A 22894-nucleotide genomic window follows, 5' to 3' on the forward strand; every position below is an offset into this window, starting at 1 on the left:
CAAGACAGGCAGGGCATGGAAAGGAGCAGGACGTGGTGAGAGTAAAGTGCCACAGTCATCATGTGTCATGAATTGCTGTCCAGCAGGCCTGCAGATCATGAGAGAGTCTTTCAGGCTCAGGACCATGCCCACATCTGTCACATTTATGTTCATTCAGTCCTGAAACATGAGGTTGCGTTTTAGCACCAATGACATGGAATAAACGCAGAAAGAAAATGTAGTTATCGCTGAACATTAACCACGCATTCTGCCAAATTGCTGAACGAAGCTTCATTTTCTTGCTGCTTTTGATTTCTGTCTGTTAGGAAATCTAATAGAAAAATCCATGTGTTATGTTATCTGATGGCTCAGAAAATGTTGTGAATAAACTGAATCAGGACCACAATGTAAAGAAAACAACACTAATACAAGTTGTATTTCTTCATTCTTGTCACATATGATTTTCACACTATAAAATAATAAATAATCTGTATACTATACTATACTACTACTACTACTGCTGCTACTACTACTACTAATAATAACAAAGCAGCAATTATACTACCTTTATAGTGTTTCCTATTGAACAATAAAGCTGGTCAGACTCCAGTTCTAAGCAGGCTATTCAGAAAACTTCTATTTATTTATTTATTTTAAAATACATGTAGACAATATTTGTTGTGGATTGGTTTTCATATCCTGATATGCAGGACCACTTCCCCCTCCTGGGCCTGGCATCTTGGAGGCTTGATTTAGAGGAAGATGTGAGAGCAGAGCAGCCTAAGGTAAGGCTGGGAAATGGTGTCAGAGGGCTGCTTCATTCCCAGAGGCTTCATGGTGCATGATCCCTGAGGCACACAGGTGGCTCAGTCTCCTTCACCTGCTTTCTTCACCATAAGCAGGGCTGGACACACTTCTGCTCCTCTTGTGCCACCTTGAGGGAAAAATCCTCTGGTGCATGGGTTGGATTTAGTGAGTTTGCTTCTACCCAGATGTCCGAATGTTCTGCTTTCAGGTCAGGTTTTTCCCATGCCCCTGGGCAGAATAACCACTTCTCCTGGTGGGAACGCAGACCTGCCTACAAGGGGACTTCTTGGCACAGCCTTCAAATGAAAAATCTCTTTTGCTCAGAAAAAGACAGTATTGTGTAGTGCTGTGCTGCACAGTCTGTGCAGCAAGGGGTGGTAGAGAATAAGGAGATTTCTGACTTGAAAACTCACAGCCTGTTATAAAAGCAAAGAACCTGAGCCACAGACCCTTTCATTTATTTTCAATGCTATTGAAAAAAGCCAGATAAAATCCTTGCTTCATTATTAGTCTGTCCCTAGGCCTGTCACCAGGAAGAGAGGGGGGAATTTAGTTCAATCCCTTGGTTCCTGTTTGCACAGCCTCTGCTGCTTAGGTTGGGAGACTCACCTGGTGGGGTGGCTCAGGCTGGGTTCAACAAACCCCATCATTCCTGTCCCCATCAAGGAAACTGTCAAAAAGCCTTGTTTGTATTCCACAGCTTCTCCCCTGGTTCTTGCTACTCTATCTACAAAGCTAACTAGGAGGAGAAAATCATGTGAAGAAATAGGACTTAACCAGAAAAAGGTGTCTTTTAATCTTGAATAAAAATGATGCTAAAATATGCTTTTCAGTTTCCATTGTGGTATACTGTCAGTCCAGAAAAAATATCTCTTCTGTGGTTAGAAAAACTCAAATCATTTTTAAAATAAGAAGTGCTTCACAAGCACATCTTCAAGATGGTCTTTGCCTTTAGGGAAATGAAAGGTAGGGAGTATTTGATCTGCTGCACCTCTTTTGTTCTTGCAGTTTGCCAGAGGCAATTGATGCCACCACCGCCAGAGGAAAGTCCAGCCTGAGTGCACAGTATGAGGTGGGAGAGTAAAAAACAGCCTACATGAACCCATCCTTGCTGTGTGCCACATCTCCATAGACTTCTGTGGATTGTCTCAACCTTGTAGACTTCTTCACTTTACATGAAACTATGGGACAACTTCCTGAAGGTAACCAGCCACTTCTGCACCATAAAGTTTAATTGAACTCTGAACTAGGCATGTCAAAACACTAGCATTTTTTTTTGTTAATTATTTATTTATTCTCATATTTATCACTTCTGCAGATTGCTGACCTACAGATGCACATTGCAGTTTTAATGCAGACCCCTGACATTGTGAAGATCCATTGTAATGTTTGTCCTTCTGTTGATTCCAGCTGCTGGGCTCTTGGATGCACTGATAGCACTTAGGTGTCATGTGCAGATGATGCTGTAAATCACTTCATATTTTCCACAAAGCCTGTTAGCCAGCTGCATCGGCAAAATATATTTGCTAGCATTAACATGGGTAAAATTAAAATATAATTTTGTGACGCAACTCCTTTTCTTGAAAGTTTGGGACTCTCCTGAAGTCCCAAGAGAAGGATTTCTCTTCAGAGACATGCTGTGACTAAGTGTTCACAGCAGGAAACAGGAGGCCTGTACACCCACCTTGTAATCTCCCCATCCAAAAGACCAGATGACCATTACCACAAGAAATTCAAGTGATCCCAAGGATCTCTGCCAGACTGAAGAGCTGACATCTAGTGCTAGCCGGCCTCTTCTCAAAAGCCACAGAAAACCTGTTTTAAGCAATGAAACCCGCTGCTCTTCCCTCTTTGGCAAAATTACAGGCAGTTTCTCTCCCTGTGACTTCTCAGCTATGGTTTCAGGGCAGAAGGGATGTGACGCAGAGGCACTCCTGCCTACTCCAGCCCAGCAGGTAGAGCAAGAAGGGCACGGGTGGAGCTGGTGGGATGGTGAAGTCTGGCCTGTTCCTGGAAATGCAGCGCTCAGCAGCACAGCCACACAGCACCAGGCTGCTCTTCCAGTGGGCACCAGCCCAGCACTGGACTTTGACTTGGTTTGTTTTTCCATCCTTTGAGGAAGACTCAGCCATCCACAAAGCTGCCTGAGCAGCTGCTTGTACAGCGCAAACCGCCTGAGTTGACAGCCCAAGGCCATCCGGCAGTGAGCAACATCTCTGAATCAACACAGATGTAGCTGGGCTAAACGCCCAGTCAAATAAAAAGGTCACCTTTTATCTAGGTCATCATCCCTGCCGTCCTCACAGCACTCTAAGCTCCTCTTCGAGCAGAAACGAAGGCTCCAAGAACTGAGCAAGCTTCTGACCCACAAGGGTGGTCCCCCTGGAAGGGGACAGTGGTGGTGGAGGATGTGTTCTGGGGTCTGTTGCCTTCCTTCTAATGGCCAACTGACTTTTGTCTTCTCATGCCTGTGTTTTCTCAGCTTACCTAACACCTAAAACGCACATTTTTTTTTTCTCATTTTTTTTTTTCTAATTTTTTCCCCCCTCCCCTAGAATTTAAAGCCAAGCATCCATCAAGAACACACAACTGAAACTAGGCAGAGTTGAAAAATATACTGGTCACTTTTTTTATTGAGCACCGAAGTGGCAGAACCCACACACATCCAGCAGCAGACACACGAACCAGGAGATGTTTTGCCTGGGTCTGGCTCAGATCCTCAGCTGCCACAAGGCAGAGCAGCTTCACCAACACCACTGGCAGCACTTGAGAATCCGGCAGGCCATGAGCATTTCTAGCACGCAGTGATACTTGTACAATTGATTATAGCACCAAACATACTTTAAAGTGTACATGGGGACATGAAAAACAAGCTACATTAGCTATTTCCTATTGTGCCTCATGAAAGTGTTGTAAAGCCATTTGTCTTTGGAGAGAAGATAAGGTGAGGACAACTCATTTGGTCTGTTTTCTTTTCAACGTGTGATGGATGACAGTGTTGAAAACACAGCATTTATTCAAGCTGCTTCTGTGGCTTTTGTTTCCAAGTTTGACAACTGATAACTTGAAAAACCAAATGTAATAGCACCATGAGGAAGGGTGATGTCTCTGATAACACCCCATAAACAGAAAACCATTAGCAAATTATTAATCTGTAATTTTTCCTTTTTAAAAATGCCTTATGCAATTAGAAAATATCTTTAACAACCCATCAGGCAAGGTGATCAGGTGTGTGCCCTCTCTAGCCACCAAAAAGCAACTGCTGCAGTGAATGTATTCACTAACATTAGGTAGTTTTGGATAAAATTACAAAAACAGATCTGTTGGAATACAGTTGCATTTAATTCCTAGAACTTGGAGCAAAGGCATGTAGAATTGAATGGAGTTCAATGAATTAAGAGATTTAGGAACATGTGGAGCTCTTCATCTGTTTTTTTTTTTTTTTTTTGCTCCATAAAGCACTGAGGAGCAAATCTGTTTATGAAAGGAAACAAAGAGTGGTTTGGCATCTCTCATCTCTCCAGCTGCAAATGTCATATGCAAAGTATCAAGTGTTTTATAAGCGTCTGAGTTTTGGCTTAAACTATCAGTGAATGGAAAGAAAAACCTCTTAGTTGGTGGGGGGAAAGCAAGCACTTGTATTTGTGAATCAGGTATTTATAAACACTGCTACTATTCTGCATATCAAAATGCTAATTTTATGCATGCAGATGGGGACATGTACTAAACAAGGAACCCAAAATATCTTCCTTTGCCTAGTAATTCCGACAGATTTGTTGGAATGAAATGGAACCATCCCTTTAGGAGCTGCCATAGAAAAAGAAAGCATTAGCAGAAAATGTGTTTTCCATTTCCTACTGCTAAGTAGCTAAAAGAAGCTGTAAAGGCCAAAACACAAATAATGTGACCTTAAGGATTTATGGAGTCAACATAAAGGTACAGGACTTCTAGAAAGAAGGTGCCCACCTGCCAGCCAGTCCTTATAATCACACATTTATCCTGCTTTTACCTAATAGGTGCACAAAATAGCCAGACTTCAGCCCTACTGCTGACGTTTTGCAGGTACAAAAAGACAGATATAAAACTTGTGAGCATTAACTGTGCTGGCTAAAAACAACAACTTCAAAAAGTTGTCATGCATGTTTCTCTAACTGAATAGATTTTTCTGCAATATCTAAGCAATCACCAGCTCTTAGTCCGCAGCTCATCAGACTGAGATGCTTACGGAACATAACTTAAAGAATTTTATTTTTTTTGCTCCTACCTCCTCAAATTTTTAATATTTCAGGCTTAGGGTTGTAGACTGGGTCTCAAACCTGGTGAACCCCAGCTATAAATAGGAAAAAAAGAAACCTGCAGGTTTCTTCAATCTTGACGCTTATGAGAAAACTTTCATGAAGTAATTCTTTGAGATAGGCAGGGACTGGTTTTTTACACAGAGCTCCTTTAGTCTTGATTATTTTCATACAATTTAAATATAATATTTTGGTATGATTCTGACTGCATTTCATTCTTTATACTACTGAGTTATGTTTCTGGTACTGAAATCTGAATCAGTCCCTTAAGATGCACACAGAGAGCAGGCTGTGTGCCAGAAGCCTGATAAGGGCACTGCGGCTTGCAGGGATCCGCTTGGTGATATTTACATTTTGTCAGTAGAAGGGCAGCTCATAAATAATGTGGTTTCTTTCAGGGAATCATATTCCTCCCCAAGATGATAGGCTTAAAATCCAGACTCCTCCTGTTTCTTGAAAAGTGAAGTCTTTTTGTCATTGATGGGCAGGGTTCGGGGTAATGGCGGAGACATGCTCATGTAGATTTAGGACTAGAATTCTTCCAAAAGAAAAACGTTGAGTAAATCATTCCTTGAAAGCTGCTTAACAGAGTGGTCTGGCTGGGCAAGAAATCAAACAGAAAAAGGAATTAAAATATTTATCCTTCCTGGGATGTTTATACAGAGCTTGTCCTTACGTAGTCATGGAATCTTAACCGTCACCCTGACGTAGGTACATAAAAGACACACTTAACTGCTTTGTTTTCTTAACTGCCAGTTAAGTTCAGGTTAGCTTTAAAGTGAAGCTAAAAGTGTTGAGAATACCATCTTGGAACAGAATCTTCAGTATAATAAATATTTTCACTCTTGCCTAATTCAAAGCCTGATGAAAGTCGGGGAGCTCTTTCGTCCGGCCAGACAAGTACATTTACTCACCTGAGTGGGACACATTCTTCAGGACAAATGTACATGCGCTTAAAGTTACCCCACAAAGTCACCCATATGCTTAAGTATTTGCAAGACTGACCCTGACTGCAATCCATCCTTTTACTTTGTCTTGCAGCAGCAGTAATACCTGCAGTAGAAGCCCCTAAATTAAAACTTTAAAGTCTTAAAGCTCACAAAGTTTCGCAGCATTTTTCACCTTGAAAATCACTTTGTCCTGTAAATACTTAGAAAGCAAAGGTTTTTCAAAAAACAGGTCCATCTTGGGGAATTCAAATAAGAAGTGGGAGGGAGAGAGCAAAAGTTGGGAAAGACGCCAATTTATCCGTGGACATTTTGCAGAGCTCTATCTGCAATGCCACAGATTCTCAGGATACTTCCACAGCACCATCTGTCTGCAGAGCTGCTTCAGCTCTACTCTTAGAGCCTGAGATATCCATCTGCACGCAGTTTTAAGGTGCTGTTATTATGCTTGTGTTTTGATGAGAGGTCATTTCAGCCTCAAACAACTATTTCTTTAAATAATTGCATACTAAGCACCAACTGCTTTCACCCAGCTCTCCCTTTACTCACAGGACACTCACCCAGGCACACCTTTGATTTTAGCCCAAATGCTTCTGCTGGTTTTTCACGTAGCCGACCACATTGTTGGAATTACTACCTGTAAAAACAAATCTCAGCAAGGTTAGATTGCAGATTAGTCTGTGGCAAATATTTTCACAAGGAACTCTTAGCAGTGCAATTTTATCAGGGTCATTATTTATCTGTTCTCTGCTAGGGCTGTGATAGCTGGCTGGACTGAGGACAGGAAAACCTTTCATAGTTTCATCAGCTGAACTGGCCAAACTTGGCTGGCTGCAAGTCTGATGCTATCAAAGGTCTTGTCTAGTTATACCCAAATATCACTTCCAGCTTGACCTGACTGTTGCCCTCTGGGTCCATATACCCCAATATACATGTTAATTCTCAGCAACAGACCCTGCTTTTGACTGAGTTCTGTGTTCATCTGCAAGACATCCTGGGCCATGACCAAACCTCCAAAAATATACTTCAAAAGAACAAAAGGTTGCTGGATTGGGTGTTTCTCACCCTTGGGTGGAAACCCCTGGCAGAAGGCTGTATCATTCAGCACCGTGTGTCACAGCTGGCAATACTGGTTCCTAAGATTCCCGTAGTCAGGGCACTGCAGATACGAAAATAAGATCTTTCAGCCAAGACACTGAGAGTTCAGACTAAAGAATCTCCTTCTGCTGTTCAAGGACCTTGATTTCATAAGCTGCAAATTCCCTGTAAGCAATGCAATAGCTATAGGGCTTAATAATAGCAAACACTTCATGCCAATTGCTTACCAAAATACTCCTTGTAGTATTTTTGCCTCAGGTTGCGTCCATCTGAAAAAGAAAGGACATAATGAGAATACATCTCACCAGCCTTCATTCCCTGTGTTAAACTGCAGCTTTCCATGTACAGCACAGATATAGAAGTAATAATCTCACAAACAAGAAAACAGAAGGCCTCTGCAGCTGAAATAGCTTAGACTGCTATAAACCTCTTATAAACCCGTTTAGATTATTGAACCACGTGGGCACAACTCACTTTCCCTGAGAGTGGTTAACTGATGGCCACTATAATGTTACGTCCTTTTCAGTAGCTATGAGTCAGGGAATCACAGACTTCCTCAAATGAAAGAAAATTGGAGTAAAATTTGAGACCAACTATCATTGATCTACAAAGTTCAAGTTCCAGCTAGTTTTTTTTTTTTTTTTTTTTTTTTTTACCATTTTATTACATAAAAGTGACCCTAGAAATAGCTAGTGTCTAAGAACCATAGAGCTATAAATTACACTAGGGAAGTTATTAAAGAAAGCATATCAAATAATAAAATCAAGGCCAAAAACTCATCTCTCACTGGTGTTTGCTTGGCAGAACAAGAAAGGAAGGGAGATTTCCAGTCAACAGACCTGGATTTCCACGGAGCTTGATGCATTGGCCCCTGTTGGGGATTCCTTCAGCTGTGTTACCGGGGTTGATGATATGGCATTCATACCCTGTGGGGCAATGCAGAGGCTCATCTCCATCCTCAGTGGTGCTGCAGGCCTCAGCTGCAAGAGAAGCCTGAAGATCATAAATTGTGGCTTTATCACCCCTGGGTAAACACAATACAGCAGCAAGGCCACCTTCTTCTGCATCTCCTCCCAGACAGGATTTCTGACCACTTCCCAAGTGAGGCTGCCAATGACCTAACACCTCTAGAGAAGTCTGGCGGAGTAGATGGCCATGTTCACACTTGATACAGAACCTGATTTTTTTTTTTTCCTAACTCAATATAGAGAGCCCGGATCAGCCCATCTGCCTGTACCACCACCCTACACACAGCCTGCTTTGCAGGGGCTGAAGTGAGGTGAAGACAGACCAACACTGTCTACTGTGGTGGGCACTGATGAGTGTCTCCCCACACTGGTATTGCCTCTGAGCAGTCTGTTCCAGCCAGTGTTTGGGGCTGGCTGGGGAATCAGGGAAACGTGAGCAGGAAGCTGTCCATTTGCTGCTTTATTCTTTGTTCCACACCCATTACAGTACTAATGAATTTAAACCTCAGGTGTGAGTCAGTGTGGATGGAGTAAGGCAGTGCCACCCCTGCCACTACCAGAGTCCTTAATTGCCTTGACCCTGGATATCTAGCAGGCGCGGAGCAGAATAAGAAGGTAAAGCTGGACTTTCAGGTGGTGCTTATGTATACTAAGCATACAGCCTATGCAGGGACACTCCACCCTTTCATTTGCCAGGTTTTTAATTTCAACAACCTCTGCGGTAATTCCCATGTCATGACTGATGGCTCTTCACTAATTATTCCCTCAAGCTGAGATAAAGGTGATAAAATAGTAACAAATAACACAAGCATGACAGGGATGGATGAGGAAGGACCTATTTTATCTTAATTCTAGCAGGGCAACTCCAACAAGATGGAAGCAGAATTTCCTCTTGAAGAGCGAGGTGTTTCCATCATGGATGGGAATTAAGGTTTGCTAAGTCTGATACCATCTGTGGAAGACCAAAGAGGGTAATTTACTGGCACTACCTGTGTCTGACTACAGCTGATCAAAAGCTGGAATAGCCTTTCTGTGATGAAATGAAGAACTTCAGGCATAAATACATGTCAGGATGTGTCATAGAAGAAAATTTCCTGCCTCCCTGCTGCCTCCATGTTACATTTTGAGGTATTTGAAAAATGTAATTAAAAGTCCTTTCTCTGTGGAATTAATTGAGAAGCTCAATCTTGTTAGCAGTCCTCAAGCTTTGATGCTCCCAGCTCCATCTCAGCTTCCCTCAACTCTGCAGCATTTTGTCTGGGCTTCTGTTTAAGGCAGTCTTCTGACACAAGAGCCAGAACTGAGTCCCCATCCCAGGGCATCAGCGCAGTGAGGCCACTCCAGGTTACGAGACCCCCTGAACCAAGCCTGCACACAGACTGTCAAGCAGCTGGCAGAAAATCCATGTATACTGACAAAGATTTTTTCTAAAAAACCATGCATTTCTACTTATTTAAAGAATGGATAAAAGCACAGTTCCCTGGAGTATTCCTAGTGCTCTGCTGCCTCCCGGCTTCCCCCTGTGTGTTGCACTTTGCTCTGGAAGGGCAGATCTGATCTGATCAAGCTCTCCTAGCACAGGATTTCCATCTGTTCCCATAGAAAAACTGATTTATTGCACCAGAAACTAGTGCCCTGTACAACAGCGTCATTTGTGCAGAAACTACAGGCAAATATGAGCAGCCCCAGCATGCCAAAGTCCCTGGAAAGCCCTGTATATGATGAATATACTATTTACTGTCTTTTGTACAATTACCCATATCACAGAGAAGACAGTGAAACATTCTGTACCTTGTAAGACTTCCTCTGGGCCATCCAAAAGCCATCCATTTCCTCCCAGCCAGCGGGGTTTGGGCTGAACCAACCAGTCTAAAACTGTAAAAGAAATGAGAAAGCACAGAGTCAAGGTGCAGCTGTCAAAGGGCATGCTGTTATAGAAAAATCACAGATTCTGTAACTGGCAGGATGAGGCTGCCAGGATCCTGACGGATGGATTTGAGTGGATCCTCCATTCCCATGGCATGGATCAGGTGAGTTGGTTGTCTGGATCCTGTGAGCACTAATCCAGATTAGGATTCTTTATTTATTGATTTATCACAATCCCAGGAAAAGGGCTGGCATTAGAGGAATTCTACCACTTGTGCTAATAGAAATTTCACAACACCAGCTGACTTTAGCTAATTTCTTGACTCAGCAGTCATTCCAAACTCATCTGCAAGAATTCAGAAGTGCAGAAACAGTTTTATCCTCAAACTCACACCAACCACACCTCACACCTGTGACCTGCTGCACATGGGGGCGACTACCAAAATTTTTACATGGTTCTGCCCCAATTTGACTGCTGGCCTCTCTACCTGGCGGTGGCTGCACAGACTCAAGGCAGGCGTAGATGCACCCGTTGTAGCAGCAGCGTTTGTGCCTCTCGCACTCGGAATCGGAGCGGCAGCTGGGCACCTCGCAGGCTCGGTCAGGCAAAGTCTGGGGCGGAGGTGGGCAGCGGTCATTCTTCTGGTAGTGGGCACTGTGAGAATGAAGAGGGTACTCATAATCCTTGCAAAGAAAAGAAAAGGAAAAACACAGGTTTGGCATAAGGAGAGTACCAACCATCCCATAAATTGAAATAGAAGGGGGATTTTCAAAGCAGTTCTCAAGTATTCATGAGGCAGAACAATTATATGCTCTGCTTTCCCAGCCCCATCTTCAATGCACTGAAGACACAGCTATATAACCACATTAGCACCTTCTTTGGAAACCCCAAACCATCAAATTTTTGTGTGGAGTTCACACTTGTTTTGATCCCCAAAGGGATCTGGAACTGATGTCCCAGGTAGTACCTGTCTCCAGAACAGGTTCCTTCACCCTTCATCACCTCCTACTGGACCAAAACTTCTAGGGGAGAGATACAAAGTCTTTCAAGCTAATCCACTGTAGAGGTCTGGGTTGTTAAATTAGAAACTATTTCTCAAACTGGAAATGATCTGGGTAAGAGCTGTGCGGGTGATGTCAGTTTAATCACACAGCAAATGAGGTGGTGTTCAACTACAGCAGAAAGGAGCCCAGCTGCTCCACACACTGAAAGGAAAGGGGGATTTAAAGTGGATTAACAGGCACAGGATTTTACCAGAAACATTTGTAAGAGGCAGCACTGAAATATTATCTGTGCTGGTGACATTTTAGCAAGCAGCCAACTCCCTCCATCAGAGGTGATTCACCCTGGCCCATTCCTTTTTCACCTTTAGCTAAAACACTCATCTCTGGGCTTAAACCTAGCTCCCCAGAGCAGCATAAAGTGCTCACAAAGGGCAAAAATCAGTTCTCAGATTTATTAATAAACACACATTAATACAGCTCTGGTCAAATCAGAAGACAGATCCTGGATTTGCCTTTTTTATCAAGGCCTAGCCCAAAGCTGGAAGTAAGAGCACTGGCAGGCTGCTTGGTTTAAGAGCCCTGTAGATACTTGGCCCCATCACTGCTGTGTTTTGAAATCTGTGATGAACAACTGGGTTGTTATTCCAAGAAAAAAAAATGTGGTGCAACTGTCCCCGAGGGGGTCCAGGGAAATTTCACCATCAGACTATGGAGAAATTTGGGGTGAGACTAATATCCTTCTTTATCCCGATGCTGCTTCATTCTAATTGTTGAAAGCTCCAATGGCTTCTGTGGAACATGTGTGCAAAATGTGTTGCAAAACAGCATGTCACCACACATAGTGCCCAAAAACACATCCTAGGAGAGGCCCCAGGAGGTAGCCTGCACTCATCCCAAGTCCACAAGCTGAACGCTCCCTTGGTAGTCTAATACTTCCACTGTGTTTTTGAGCTGAAGGAATGAACACTGACTGTCGCTCACATCTAACATGAGAACGCTTGCCAAAACTTTAGCACTCAATTGATCTGTGAAGGGGCCCATAGCCCTGGGGACTGACCCCCGGCCTGCTCAGCCTCTGCTGCTACACACCACCGAATACCAAACAAAGTAATGATTCACATTATTTGTGCTACCAGTGTGAGAAGTTTTGCTTCCATGCTTTGCCATGTATTGTACCTAGGATATAATTGTATTGCTGACGTGGTTGTTTTTGCATCAGAGTTGATTTCATTTCTTTGGGCAATAGCTAGGGGGAAATGGAGAGCAAGTTTCTCAGCTGCCTGCTTTGCAGTCATTGAGTCAGCAAATACACAAGTACAGAGCAGAGTTAGGATGATTAGAAGTTTTAATTTATACTAAAAGGTGTACATTATTTAACCAGGTATAGGATTTTCTTTAATGTGTGTATATCTGCACATAAGACACAGAACTGCTAATGTTTCTGTAAACAGCCTTCTGCCCTGTTCCCAGTATCAGCCAGGTCCCACTATCAACAGTTCCCTTTCTTCTGCTTTTGCCTGAGTTTCTTACACACAGTGAATAAGAAACTACTCAAGATTCCTTCCATAAGATTGTCTATCCATGAACTGATGTGCTGTTTGGTCCACAAGAAAAGTTTAAAAATACATTCCCTACTTTTCATGATGCTTCAATGTTAAAGTGCAAAGCAAGGTGCCAGCTAACACATTAAACTGTTCCTCAAAAAGCTGAAAACATTCCAGCTTTGAAGCAATGTGCTCTTAACCCCAATATGCCTAAAATTCAACTTGTTTGTTGTTGGATTTTAAATGGAGAAATACTTGGACCACATAAGTTGCAAACACTTAACAAGTCTCCCTATTTGAGGGGGCATGTATCTGCAGACTGAAAACATAGGGATCAAAATAACACTGGCAAATAAGGGATACATGGGAAAACAGCAAACACAAACAGCTACTGCAGTGGCTTTACAGATGATTCAGAAACCAAGAAGCCAAAATTACAATGAACACCCAGCTCAATGAATGAGATTTCCGTTTGGGAACAATGTAAAGTTTTCTGCCAAATATCTTTGGCCTTCATGACCTTGCTGCCCATTTTCTTTGATCAGCTACTGCACTTAATCCCTGCCATTCTAAACCTCATAGACAATAAATTATTCCTGTGAATTTTGTCTAATAAAATTATCGCCACTGCTTTATGCCTGCTGAAATCTCAGTGGGAAACAGGATTCTCTCATTCATAAAGCAGCCTGGCTAAGGATGTCTCTAGGTAAGGGCTACAAGGTCTCTATAAAATCTCTCCAAGGATTCAGTTTGGCTTGGAGCATAGCTTGGATTCATCACTTTTACAGATTGTGACAACCGTCAGAATTCCTTCTTCTAAGAATCTTTTTCAATTCCGGAGGCAAACTGTCATACCCCATGGAAACTGATTTTAATGAAAATATCTGCATTAGAGTTATGCAGACACAAGGTAAAGTAAGAAGTTTAGAGTTCAGCTAAGAACCCTAGAAGTCAGTAAAGATGATCATGGAAAACTTGAATGCAACCACTCACTTCCAACTCATGTTTTCAATGGTAACTGCAGGATACCTTTAAACAATCCCAAATCTGTTCTGTTATTTGCACCTGAATCTGGACCCTGGACTTGTGCCAAAGCACGGCTCTCTGCTAATTCATATTCATAGCCATGTCTAAGATCACATGTGAGGTTTTTGTCAGCCTCCAGTCACCAGCTCTGGCCCTGGAAGGCGTTTCCAGACAAAAGCCATAAACCCCATTTTCTCTGAAACAAGACCCAGCATCTACAGTACTGGAAGACTGTTGTAAAATGCATGATAGTGATAAGAGGACTGGAAAACAGGGAATAGAGTGCAACATATGTATGTATGCAGGTTTTAAAGGCTGAGAGAGGCTCTACTTGTATGTTACTCTTAGCCACACATGGGATAGAAGCCTCAACATGAAGTGTGCTAATCTGATAGACAAAGAGCATATCTCCTTGTTGATGTATTACAGCTAGCTGTAGGGTAAATAAATTGTTGGAGGAACATTACAGCAGCTATAAGGAATTCTTTGTTTCTGGAAATCTTTAAACGACTGGATTTTTTTTTTCCCCCTAAAATGCTTGATGTAGTAGACACCGGAATAAATTCAGGACTGCCCCAGGTTTTCCCAGTAGACATGTGGGTGTCTTGATAATAAATTGAAGGCCATTCCCAGCCAGCTTCCTCCCTCTCCCCTTTGGGAACAGTCCAGACTGTGCAGCAGGCTGCAGAACAAAGCTGCAGATCACTGACCTCGAGGAGGGTCCCTCTGACTGGAAAATACAAGGATTTGCTAAAAAGCTGGCCCTCTATCCCAACCTGACTGCCAGACATTTCTTGTCATTACATTCTCCATCCTCTTTCTCTGTTCTCAATCAGCTCCTCCCTTCCAACCAAAACCTTTCCTCAGAGTCCATAATGAACAACTCCTGGCTGGAGCTCAAGCTGGTTCCTCATCGTAACACCTGCCCATCCATCATTCTGCAGCCCTTGGTTGGGTGGATGCATTCTCTGGACTGAGTTTTGGATTTGGACACCTATTCTGTCACCTCCCTGCCTCTCTTGTCCTCCTCCCCCTAAAAACCTTGCCCAAGTCCTCCTGGGTGTCTCCTGGATATGGTCTTTGGCCCATCTCCCGTATGGCTGCGCTCTGCCATGAGCGCCTCCATCTGTTATCTCTCTATCCAAGTGCCTCCTAAATCAGCTGTTCCACCGAAAGCCTCTGATTTCCTAACTGTAGGGAACAGACAACATTTGGTAGAAAAAGAAAGCATTTCTCTGATGAGGAAAGGATGCTGCTGAAACCGGGTCTTGGTGGAGAAGAGGATGGGGAGAGGACGGCCTTCCTCCTCACGAATCTCTGAGGTGAAGGAAAAAGAAAGGCGCTTTCTGTTTTCCCAAATGAAATGTTTCTGTCAATATGAGCAGTTCTAGCTGAGCATGCCAGATCAGTAGCACCTGGGTTCATGGCTGCCAGAAAAAACAGCCCTTTGAAAAACTGCAGATTGAAAGAGGATTTGTCCTCGGGGGAGTGGGCTCCGTGCCTCTACACAGCACATTATCTGAAGATCAACATGTAAATACCTGTTCTGCTCCTGTCCTATCTCTCTGGGACATTTACACTACGATCCTACTGAATTTGAGCCTCATGTTGAAATACGACAGAAGAACATACTAATGAATACACTTTTCCAATGAACGGGTCTGTACAAAACACAGCTCTTTGGTTCATTTTCCAATTAAAGTGCAAACCAGACACTGTCCCAAGGGAAGCTTCAGTGAAGAAAACTTCAGGTCTGAAAATAACAGGTTACCTTTAAAATATTAACACACATTTTCTGCAAAATTTCAGTGAGACAAATGCACCGTATCTAATTTCATTCAGCATGGGCAAAAGATAGATCACCCTTCTGAATCAGCAGTCACACAATCCAACTGTAGTTGTCCCCACACATCACTCTAGATGTCATGGGCCAAACCCCATCCATTTTAAATTAAAAACCTTTGTATGTGGCTGCAGAAAACAAGTGGAGAAATCCCCCTGTGACACCAAGAAGCTGTTTATACAGCTGTTTTCAACTGCTGTAAAATGAAATTAAACCTGAGCATGAGAAAACAGACTGACCAAGGCAATCCCCCATGGCCATCTCCAACAGTTGGCAACTTGTTGCTGCTTCAGTTTCAATCCCAGTGCTACTGCTGTAAGTACCACAGCAGGTTTGGGAATGATGCTGGTGGTGCTCAGTACCCCACTAGTGAACAGCCACACAGCTCATTTTCCCCCTGACACACAGGCACAGCAAGTGCTCCAGCACTCCCATTATCACTAGGAGATGGAGGTATTTACCCAAAGTTACCCCAAAAGGCAGCAGGGAACTGAGCAGGGAACCCTCCTCCCTGCTCTGAGAAGATAATCACATTATTTTCTTTTCACTAAATCTATTCCCAGCCATGTAGTTTTTGCATTCCCCATTCAGCCTTCCCTTGTTGCCCTATGAAGTTTCTAGGAAAAACAGGGACAATTGCAGCTCTGATATTTTCAGCATGCTTTACAAGATTCCCATTGCAACAGCTAGGTGGCAAAAGTTTAGCACAGCCTGGGAAACTTAACACAGCCCTTTTATAGAGACTGGCTGTGCATTCAAATGCTTCTTGTTCTAAAATGATACACACACATAAGGAAAGCTCCCATTTCAGAGTGAGCACACCCAGCTCCCCAAAATCACCCCACCGCAGGCTACTCACATCATATTTCTCCGTCATTTTCAGATGTAGAGCACGTTTCCAGAGATGCCTTGCACAGCCTGAGTCTGGCAGCAAAATTAAGACACACAAAGCTGCAGTGAAGATCTTTTTACAGAAAATCATCTCTGACGGCATCCTGGAATCCATTTTTCCCAATGAGAGATCAAATAAGGAGCTCAGCTTTCCAGGATCCAGGCGATTCAGAGTCCTGGCAAGGAGGGAGGGAGACGGAGAGGGAGGGAGAGTGAGGGCTGATCGCTGGGGAGAGCTGCTTTCTGCTGCGCAGCTTCTGGGAAGGGAAAGGGGAAAAAAAAGGAAAAAAAAAGAGAGCCCACGAGCAGAAGCCAGGAGCTGCCGTTGAACTTCTCTACGCAAAGTTAGATTGGGTTCTCCGCTCACATGTTCACACAAAGCACATGCTTTCCTTGAATGATAGATGGGAAGATTATTTGGAAAGATTATTTTTAGACCTTTGTTCCCAACATCTGGCATCCTCAGAGAGCCCCATTCAAAGCCAAAGCGTGGGATCAGATGACAGCTGCCGCAGGGGGAAATAAAGGTCTTGGAGGGGTGGGCTCGGCAGCGTCTAGCAAACAGCTCACCCAAACTTTCCAGGCTACTCGGCTCTCCCTTTGTGTGCTTCCCACTGTGCCTTGAGCCGTGGTTTCAGATCATGTCTTGACAAAGTGATAACTTTGTATGAAGGCTGCTTGAAGGAAATGATTTAAAGACATGATAAACACGCAGAGGCTTTAATTAAACCAAGTTGACATTAGCTTTCCGCAAATGATTTTGAAGAAAGGGAAGATGTGGCCATCGGGTAAAAATAAATCCATATGCATGGGTGGGGAATAGGGAAGGAAGGTGCTTTGGAAATGACATGGCCAAATGGAAAGTGAGGAAGGGGACATGAGTCAGCCTGTGCCTGACAATGGGAGAGACTGGACATGGGGTTGAGACACCTGCATGATATACAGGCACCCCGGTGTCTGAAGGACCAGAATCCCTCTAAGAAATCAGGAAGAAAACATCCCAGCATCCTGCCTGGGAGGATGAGACAGAGACAGAAGCAGGTGCTGAAGAGTAAAGGAGCAAAGTATCTAATATATATACACACACACAGACACACGTATATATAGAGAGAGTACATACACATATACATCTATACATGTACGTATATGCTTTCTCAGCCTTTAATAGTAAATTTTTTCAGGGATTCCTGAACCAAACATGGGGACTTATTTTATAATCCTCTTTGATGAACATCTCCTCCAGTAGCTTGTCCAGCCTCTACCAGGGATGAAGTAGAAAATGGACCCACAAAATTAGTCAAGATAAGAGCACTGAGTCCTGCTTGCTTCAGTTTACCCCAAATGTAAAGTCACACTCTGTAGCCAGAGCCTCCCAAAGGAGCTCTGAGGGCATCTCTGTGGAGACACAGTGACTATATACATACTAGTCTGTATTTATGTGGTCTTCACCATGGGTTTCTACTGCAGTAACAATAATATCTCCTTAAGGTGTGAGAAGGGTTTTAGGGTCTGAGCAGATCTGGCTGACAGGACATCCTCCAGGGGAAGGCAGAGTTCAGCAACCACAGGTGTCTGTCAAACCCACCCAAATTTCACCTAAACATCAACCAAAAATAGGAGTTGGGCCGGCATTAGAAAAAGGCAAACTCAGACGTCATTAGTACACACAAAGAGGAATATATCACTACCATAAGTCTTCTAGTTGTGGCTTTACTTGTTATTGTTCAGAGGGCTTTGTCTCACACAACAGAATGTCTCCAGTTCTTAAAAAGAAATCTCCCCTGTTTGCTGCAGTGTTAATATCTGTACCTTGATAAAGCACCTTTCAAGCACAACCAGGAGCTCCCACCAATATCCCAACTCCTGTGCCATGAGGTGACAAGTGACACAGCTAGTTCAAAAGAATAAACAAGATTTTTTCCTAGAGTATTCGTACTTAATTTATGTCTTTGTGCTATTCCACTTGTCTGATCTCTCGCTGAAACACAAACCAGCGAGAAACAACTGTTCACGATAAATCTCCCTAATTTTATTTCTGTTGTTTGTTTCATAGACTTGCAATCTGGATTTGGAGCAACTAATGCTCAAGATTAATAGCTGCTACAGACACAGTTTTCTGGCCTTTCTTTTGGCAGTTATGAAGTTTTGACATTTACCCAGGTGAAACTAGGATCTGTGCATTACAGTTCATGGATTGTATGCTGAAGAAACATGAACACTACTTGCAGTAACAGATTTCAGCAGATGGTCATGGTCTTCACATAAAAATGAATGTTGATGTCGCAATATTTAGGTCTCCTGCACACAACACTTTTCATCTTCACTTCCCAAGGTACTGTGTGCAGTGCCTGGACTGGATTATTCCTGCTGGGGAAACTGAGGCATGGGGTAAGGGATTTACTGAAATTAGACCTTCTCCCATCTGCAGGGCCAGGCTCCTTAGAGTTATAAACAGTGCAGACTAAGCTGGGACCCCATGTTTCAGTTCTCTATCCTCACATCTATTCCTCATGCCACCCGTTGCCATTCCTTACATGCTTCTACCTCCAGCCTGTCTTAGAAACTAGGCAAGGAATTTCATATTCTTTACAGCATTAATAAAACCTGCTTTAGCTGGAAACACCAGAAGGAATATATTTCTTGGCCTTTCTAGTTATTTTTCTTCCTGGTGGCCCCTGGCAGGGCTGTCCTCACAAGCTGTCTGCCAGCAGGACAGCTTCAGCCCATTTTCTGTCCTTACTGCCCTCCCCATTTGGAGCCTAATGAACACCAAAACCAAGATACTAAGTCCACCAAGACCAAGTCCACCCAGTTATGGAGGCTCCCTGCTCCTGCTCCAGAGCAGTTCATGTTTTACCCAGTTCACTTTTGAATGGCACATTCAGAAGGAAAAAAAAAAATAAAGCAGCAGCAGCTTTGACTTTCTAAAGAATTTCTTGTTTAACTAAGAAATATTTGGCAGGTATATAGCTCTAACTTAATATGAAGGATTGTTAGCAGCTTGTGAAAGAATTGTAGAAATCAGACAAGTTCTCAGCAAACACAGCCTCTGGAAATAATTAGAAATTTTAAATTTACTACTAAGCAGAATTCTGAGTTGTCTTAATTTAAGTGCTAGGCAGTTGATAACATATGACACTTGAAAAACCCTTATTATAAGAAGAGGAGAAAATTAACTGCCATTTTCTCTTGAACTACATCTTATCTATACACACCAGTTGGGGCACAGTCATCTCTTGGCATGGAGCAACTCCTTAAGGTTGGCTACAGTTACATCTGTATGAAGTTGCTGTGTGCCTATCCCATATACAAAGTGGAATAAATGATGCTGGCATAAGACATCCTCACAATATTATAATAACTTGGCTAGATTTGACTCTTGCTTGTCTGAAATCTTGGGCATTGAGCAAGCAGGGTTATCCTTTTGGGTGCTGGCAGGTGGCGTACCTGCTGAGGAATTGTGGCTGACCCCACAGCAAAATATAGATTAGGGAAAGCCATTGCAAGATCCCCTCTGGTGCTGTCATCACTGTTACACTGACATCTGGGAAAAAGAGACAAGTATACCAGGATATATAACTATATCCATGCTGACCAATCAGCCCAGTGAAGGCGTTAAAGTGGAAAGCCCCAGCCAGACACAATGACCAGGTGCAAAAATGTGTGTGAATGTTAAGCACATTTCCTGCTGGTAAAAGTGTCCTGCAGGGTGTTCAGCTGTGTTATTCAAAATAGGACTATTTATTCTATACATTTGTCCTGAGAATACATACTATTTTACTAAGTCAAGATTTCTCTGCTTCAAGATCTGTGGAGCAGTTGCTCACATGAGATTCCCCCTGCCTTCAAGGATGTTAAATGAGATAGCTTCATATCTCATTACTAAGAAAATAATAATCTTCAGTGTATGGATCTGTGCAAGTTTCCATTCCACAAATGGCTTCAATAGGGCAGGTTCTGCACTAAGTTGCAGTCAAGTGATAATGGAAGAACATGACTGAGACTTGAGCATCTCCCCAGGACCTGTGAAACCTTCAGCTTCACTTCTTACAGCAAAGAAGAGCTAGGGGAGAGGTATCAGAATGGAAAGCATTTTATCAAGCTAAGAGAATGGAGTCACATCTGGAACCAGGATTCATGCAGCCTGATTAGAATGAATTAAATAACGGTTTATGGAATAATGGTTCTCAGGGAGGTTCTGAGTGAAAGTCCCAGGGCGTTTGTGCAGCCGGGAAAAATGTCTTTGTCCAGCCAAAAATAAGTGAGGTAGGTCAGCCCAAGCTGACTTCCCCTTTCCCAGAGGAAAGATCTGACTTTTAAGGAAAGATTATGTCAAAAAGAGAGTTTCCTCAAAGCACATAACCCCAGCAGCACAGCGTGACTCATTTAAGCTTGATACAATCACCATACCTTCATGCCAGAGGTTGCTGTGGCTCCTTATCCATGGAAATAACAGGCAGGCTGTTTCCTCACCAGCCTTATATAGGTTCTGCTGGCAAAAGCAAAGGCCAGTGGTTTTCTGGAGTTTAACCAGATTAGAGGTTATTGGTATCACCTGGTCCTGTGTGAAGGAAAGGTTACAGCATGCTCTGCCTTCCCCTATCCCCTGCAAACCCTACTTGCAATCCCATCCTTGTGCACACCCAGGTGTATGAATGTGATAAAGTTTATTTTAGGACCAGCTGTATAGGAAGACACCAAATCTGGGGTTTTGGTGTGGATTCATTCCTTCTCTGAGCAGGAAGATCTGGCTATTGTGTCTGTGCCAGATGTATGCTACCAGTGAACCCCCCCGGGAATTTACAGGATGAAATAAAAGATCAAAAGCAATGCAAAACACAGACAGGTGATTCTTTTTAAGCATCTGGCCTCAAGCTCTCGCAAAGCCTGGCAGGGGTCAATGTTAGGTGGCCCCTATCCATTTGGACAGGCCTGTAAAGGAGAATAGAAACTATTCCTCCTTTTAACTTGTTTTATTGCATATGAGATATAAATTAAGCAGATGAATGTTATTAGAGAAACACTCTCATGCATGCTGCATCCCACTAACAAAATTAACAGGAAGTCTTAAAATATATGATCAAAATATATTCATTACGAAGGGGAAAGGTGTTTTGCTGGGGGAAAAGGCTGGGCTCTGGGGTGCAGCGTGCAGCTGTGCCTCCGCTGCAATGCCATGTGCCCCGGGGGAACCTCTGGGAAGCCCAAACAATTCATCTGGGTGGGACTGCTGGAGCTGGGTGGTTCTCACCCACACCGTCGGATCTGGTTGTGCAAACACAGCACTTGGTCCCCTCTGGGGTCTCGTTGTCCCAAAGCCTTTTGTCTCCAAAGAGGAGAGCAGTGAGCATTCCTGCAGAGAGGAGGCTCTGGGGCTGGGGGCAGTGAGGACCCTTTCCCTCTCAGGCCATGGGGTTTGCTGCATGGCTTGGGTAGGGAGGATGTACCGGGAGCTCACACACTGTGACCACCAAGGCAGCTGAGTCATGGACTGGAAAGCTCAGAGAAATCTCCCTGGAGGACAGGCTTAACCCTAAAATGAAAGACACTGCGCGTTAGTCTTTCTGTGGATTCGCATGGATGTTACAAGAAATCCACAGCCTTGTACCGTGCTGTGTGTGGCAGCCAGACTGAGCTCCCCAGGGGCAGAAAAATTGAAGCCAGGCTGCCTAAAAAAGCAGAGCTGCAATCCAGGAGATCGAATCAGGAAGAAGTGTGGGGCACATCATATCTTGTTTGGACCGTGGTAAGGCACGAATCAGAGCCAGGGACCATGCAAGCATGTGAAAATGGACTTGTATAAATCCATCTAAAAGGCACATTCCATTAGGAAAGTCACAATTTTACACAAGACATTGAAACGGGGGATATTTGCTGGCTGAAGGTGTGTCTGATTCCCTGCACTGACCCATGATGACTTGCTCAGGGCCAGGCACTTTGGTTTTGGGCCTGCATCTCTCTGTTTGAAATCTGCCTGCCTGTAACCCCAGAGACAGATGGTTTCCCATTACAAGAGCACCCTGCCTACCTCCAGAAATAGCAACTTAATACACGAAATGCCTGTCAGTGGCACTTGCAAACAAGGCAGATGAAGTGCCATTCATATACACATCATCGCTGTGCCTGCAGATGATTTCCATAAAGGAAACCTTTAACCTCAGCTTCCCACACACCATTACAGGTGAACTCCCTCCTGCTTTGCTGGGGCTGCTCTGAGGCAGTGAGTACTTTGGCAAGGACAGTAAATGATTTTCCAGGTCCAACCACAAGGCAAATGTCTTAAGAACTCTGAAAAAAACTCCGTCTTCTTACGTCAGCTCTGAGGATGTGCCAATACTCTCCAGAACAGAGACACAACCTCAGTGCTCAGCAGGATCCAGCAGCCGTGCAGGGACCCAGCAGGGCAGGAGCATCGCTGCAGTCATACGAGGCTTGTAGTTGGTAACATTTCTTCAGGATTTCTTATGAGATCTAAGGATTTGGGAATCTGAGAGTCACATTTGACACATTATCCCATGGCTATAAGGAGTTTGCTGTGAGAAGGCAGATGTTTTTTCTTGTCTTCTCTTATCCAAGGAGCAGGGTTAAACAAGCTAAAGAAAATCCCACTTGCCTTTGACCTCCT

At 43.5% G+C, this 22894-nt stretch overlaps 1 protein-coding gene across 5 annotated transcripts; it reads right to left on the reverse strand.

Moving 5' to 3' along the window:
- Positions 1 to 3391: 3391 nt before the first annotated feature.
- On the reverse strand, positions 3392 to 20752 carry WFDC1 (WAP four-disulfide core domain 1). 5 transcript variants are annotated; one of them, XM_084533135.1, is made up of 8 exons: positions 20680 to 20752; positions 16238 to 16445; positions 10449 to 10644; positions 9886 to 9969; positions 7966 to 8106; positions 7354 to 7395; positions 6589 to 6665; positions 3392 to 5680 (listed from the first exon to the last, which is right to left on the reverse strand). In XM_084533135.1, the coding sequence occupies exons 2-7, from the start codon at positions 16382 to 16384 to the stop codon at positions 6607 to 6609; spliced, it is 669 nt and encodes a 222-aa protein (XP_084389261.1). In that variant the 5' UTR covers positions 16385 to 16445; positions 20680 to 20752; the 3' UTR covers positions 3392 to 5680; positions 6589 to 6606. The 5 variants fall into 5 exon arrangements, with proteins under 5 accessions (XP_084389261.1, XP_084389262.1, XP_084389258.1 ...); XM_084533136.1 differs by lacking the exon at positions 20680 to 20752 and adding an exon at positions 16840 to 16907; XM_084533132.1 differs by lacking the exon at positions 20680 to 20752 and adding an exon at positions 16708 to 16760.
- Positions 20753 to 22894: the final 2142 nt, after the last annotated feature.

This window comes from Aythya ferina, assembly GCF_964211825.1.
Source record: "Aythya ferina genome assembly, chromosome: 12".
Classification (NCBI taxonomy): Eukaryota; Metazoa; Chordata; class Aves; order Anseriformes; family Anatidae; genus Aythya; species Aythya ferina.

Bases quoted from the DNA above. Each gene is read 5' to 3' on its own strand.
- WFDC1 (XM_084533132.1), bottom strand. From the start codon at position 16,745: ATGGGGCTCTCTGAGGATGCCAGATGTTGGGAACAAAG. The intron at 10,645-16,237 runs GTGAGTAGCCTG...TTTCTTTGCAAG, and splicing joins AAATGACGGAGAAATATGAT to GATTATGAGTACCCTCTTCA. The intron at 9,970-10,448 runs GTAGAGAGGCCA...TTTCTTTTACAG, and splicing joins GTCTGTGCAGCCACCGCCAG to TTTTAGACTGGTTGGTTCAG.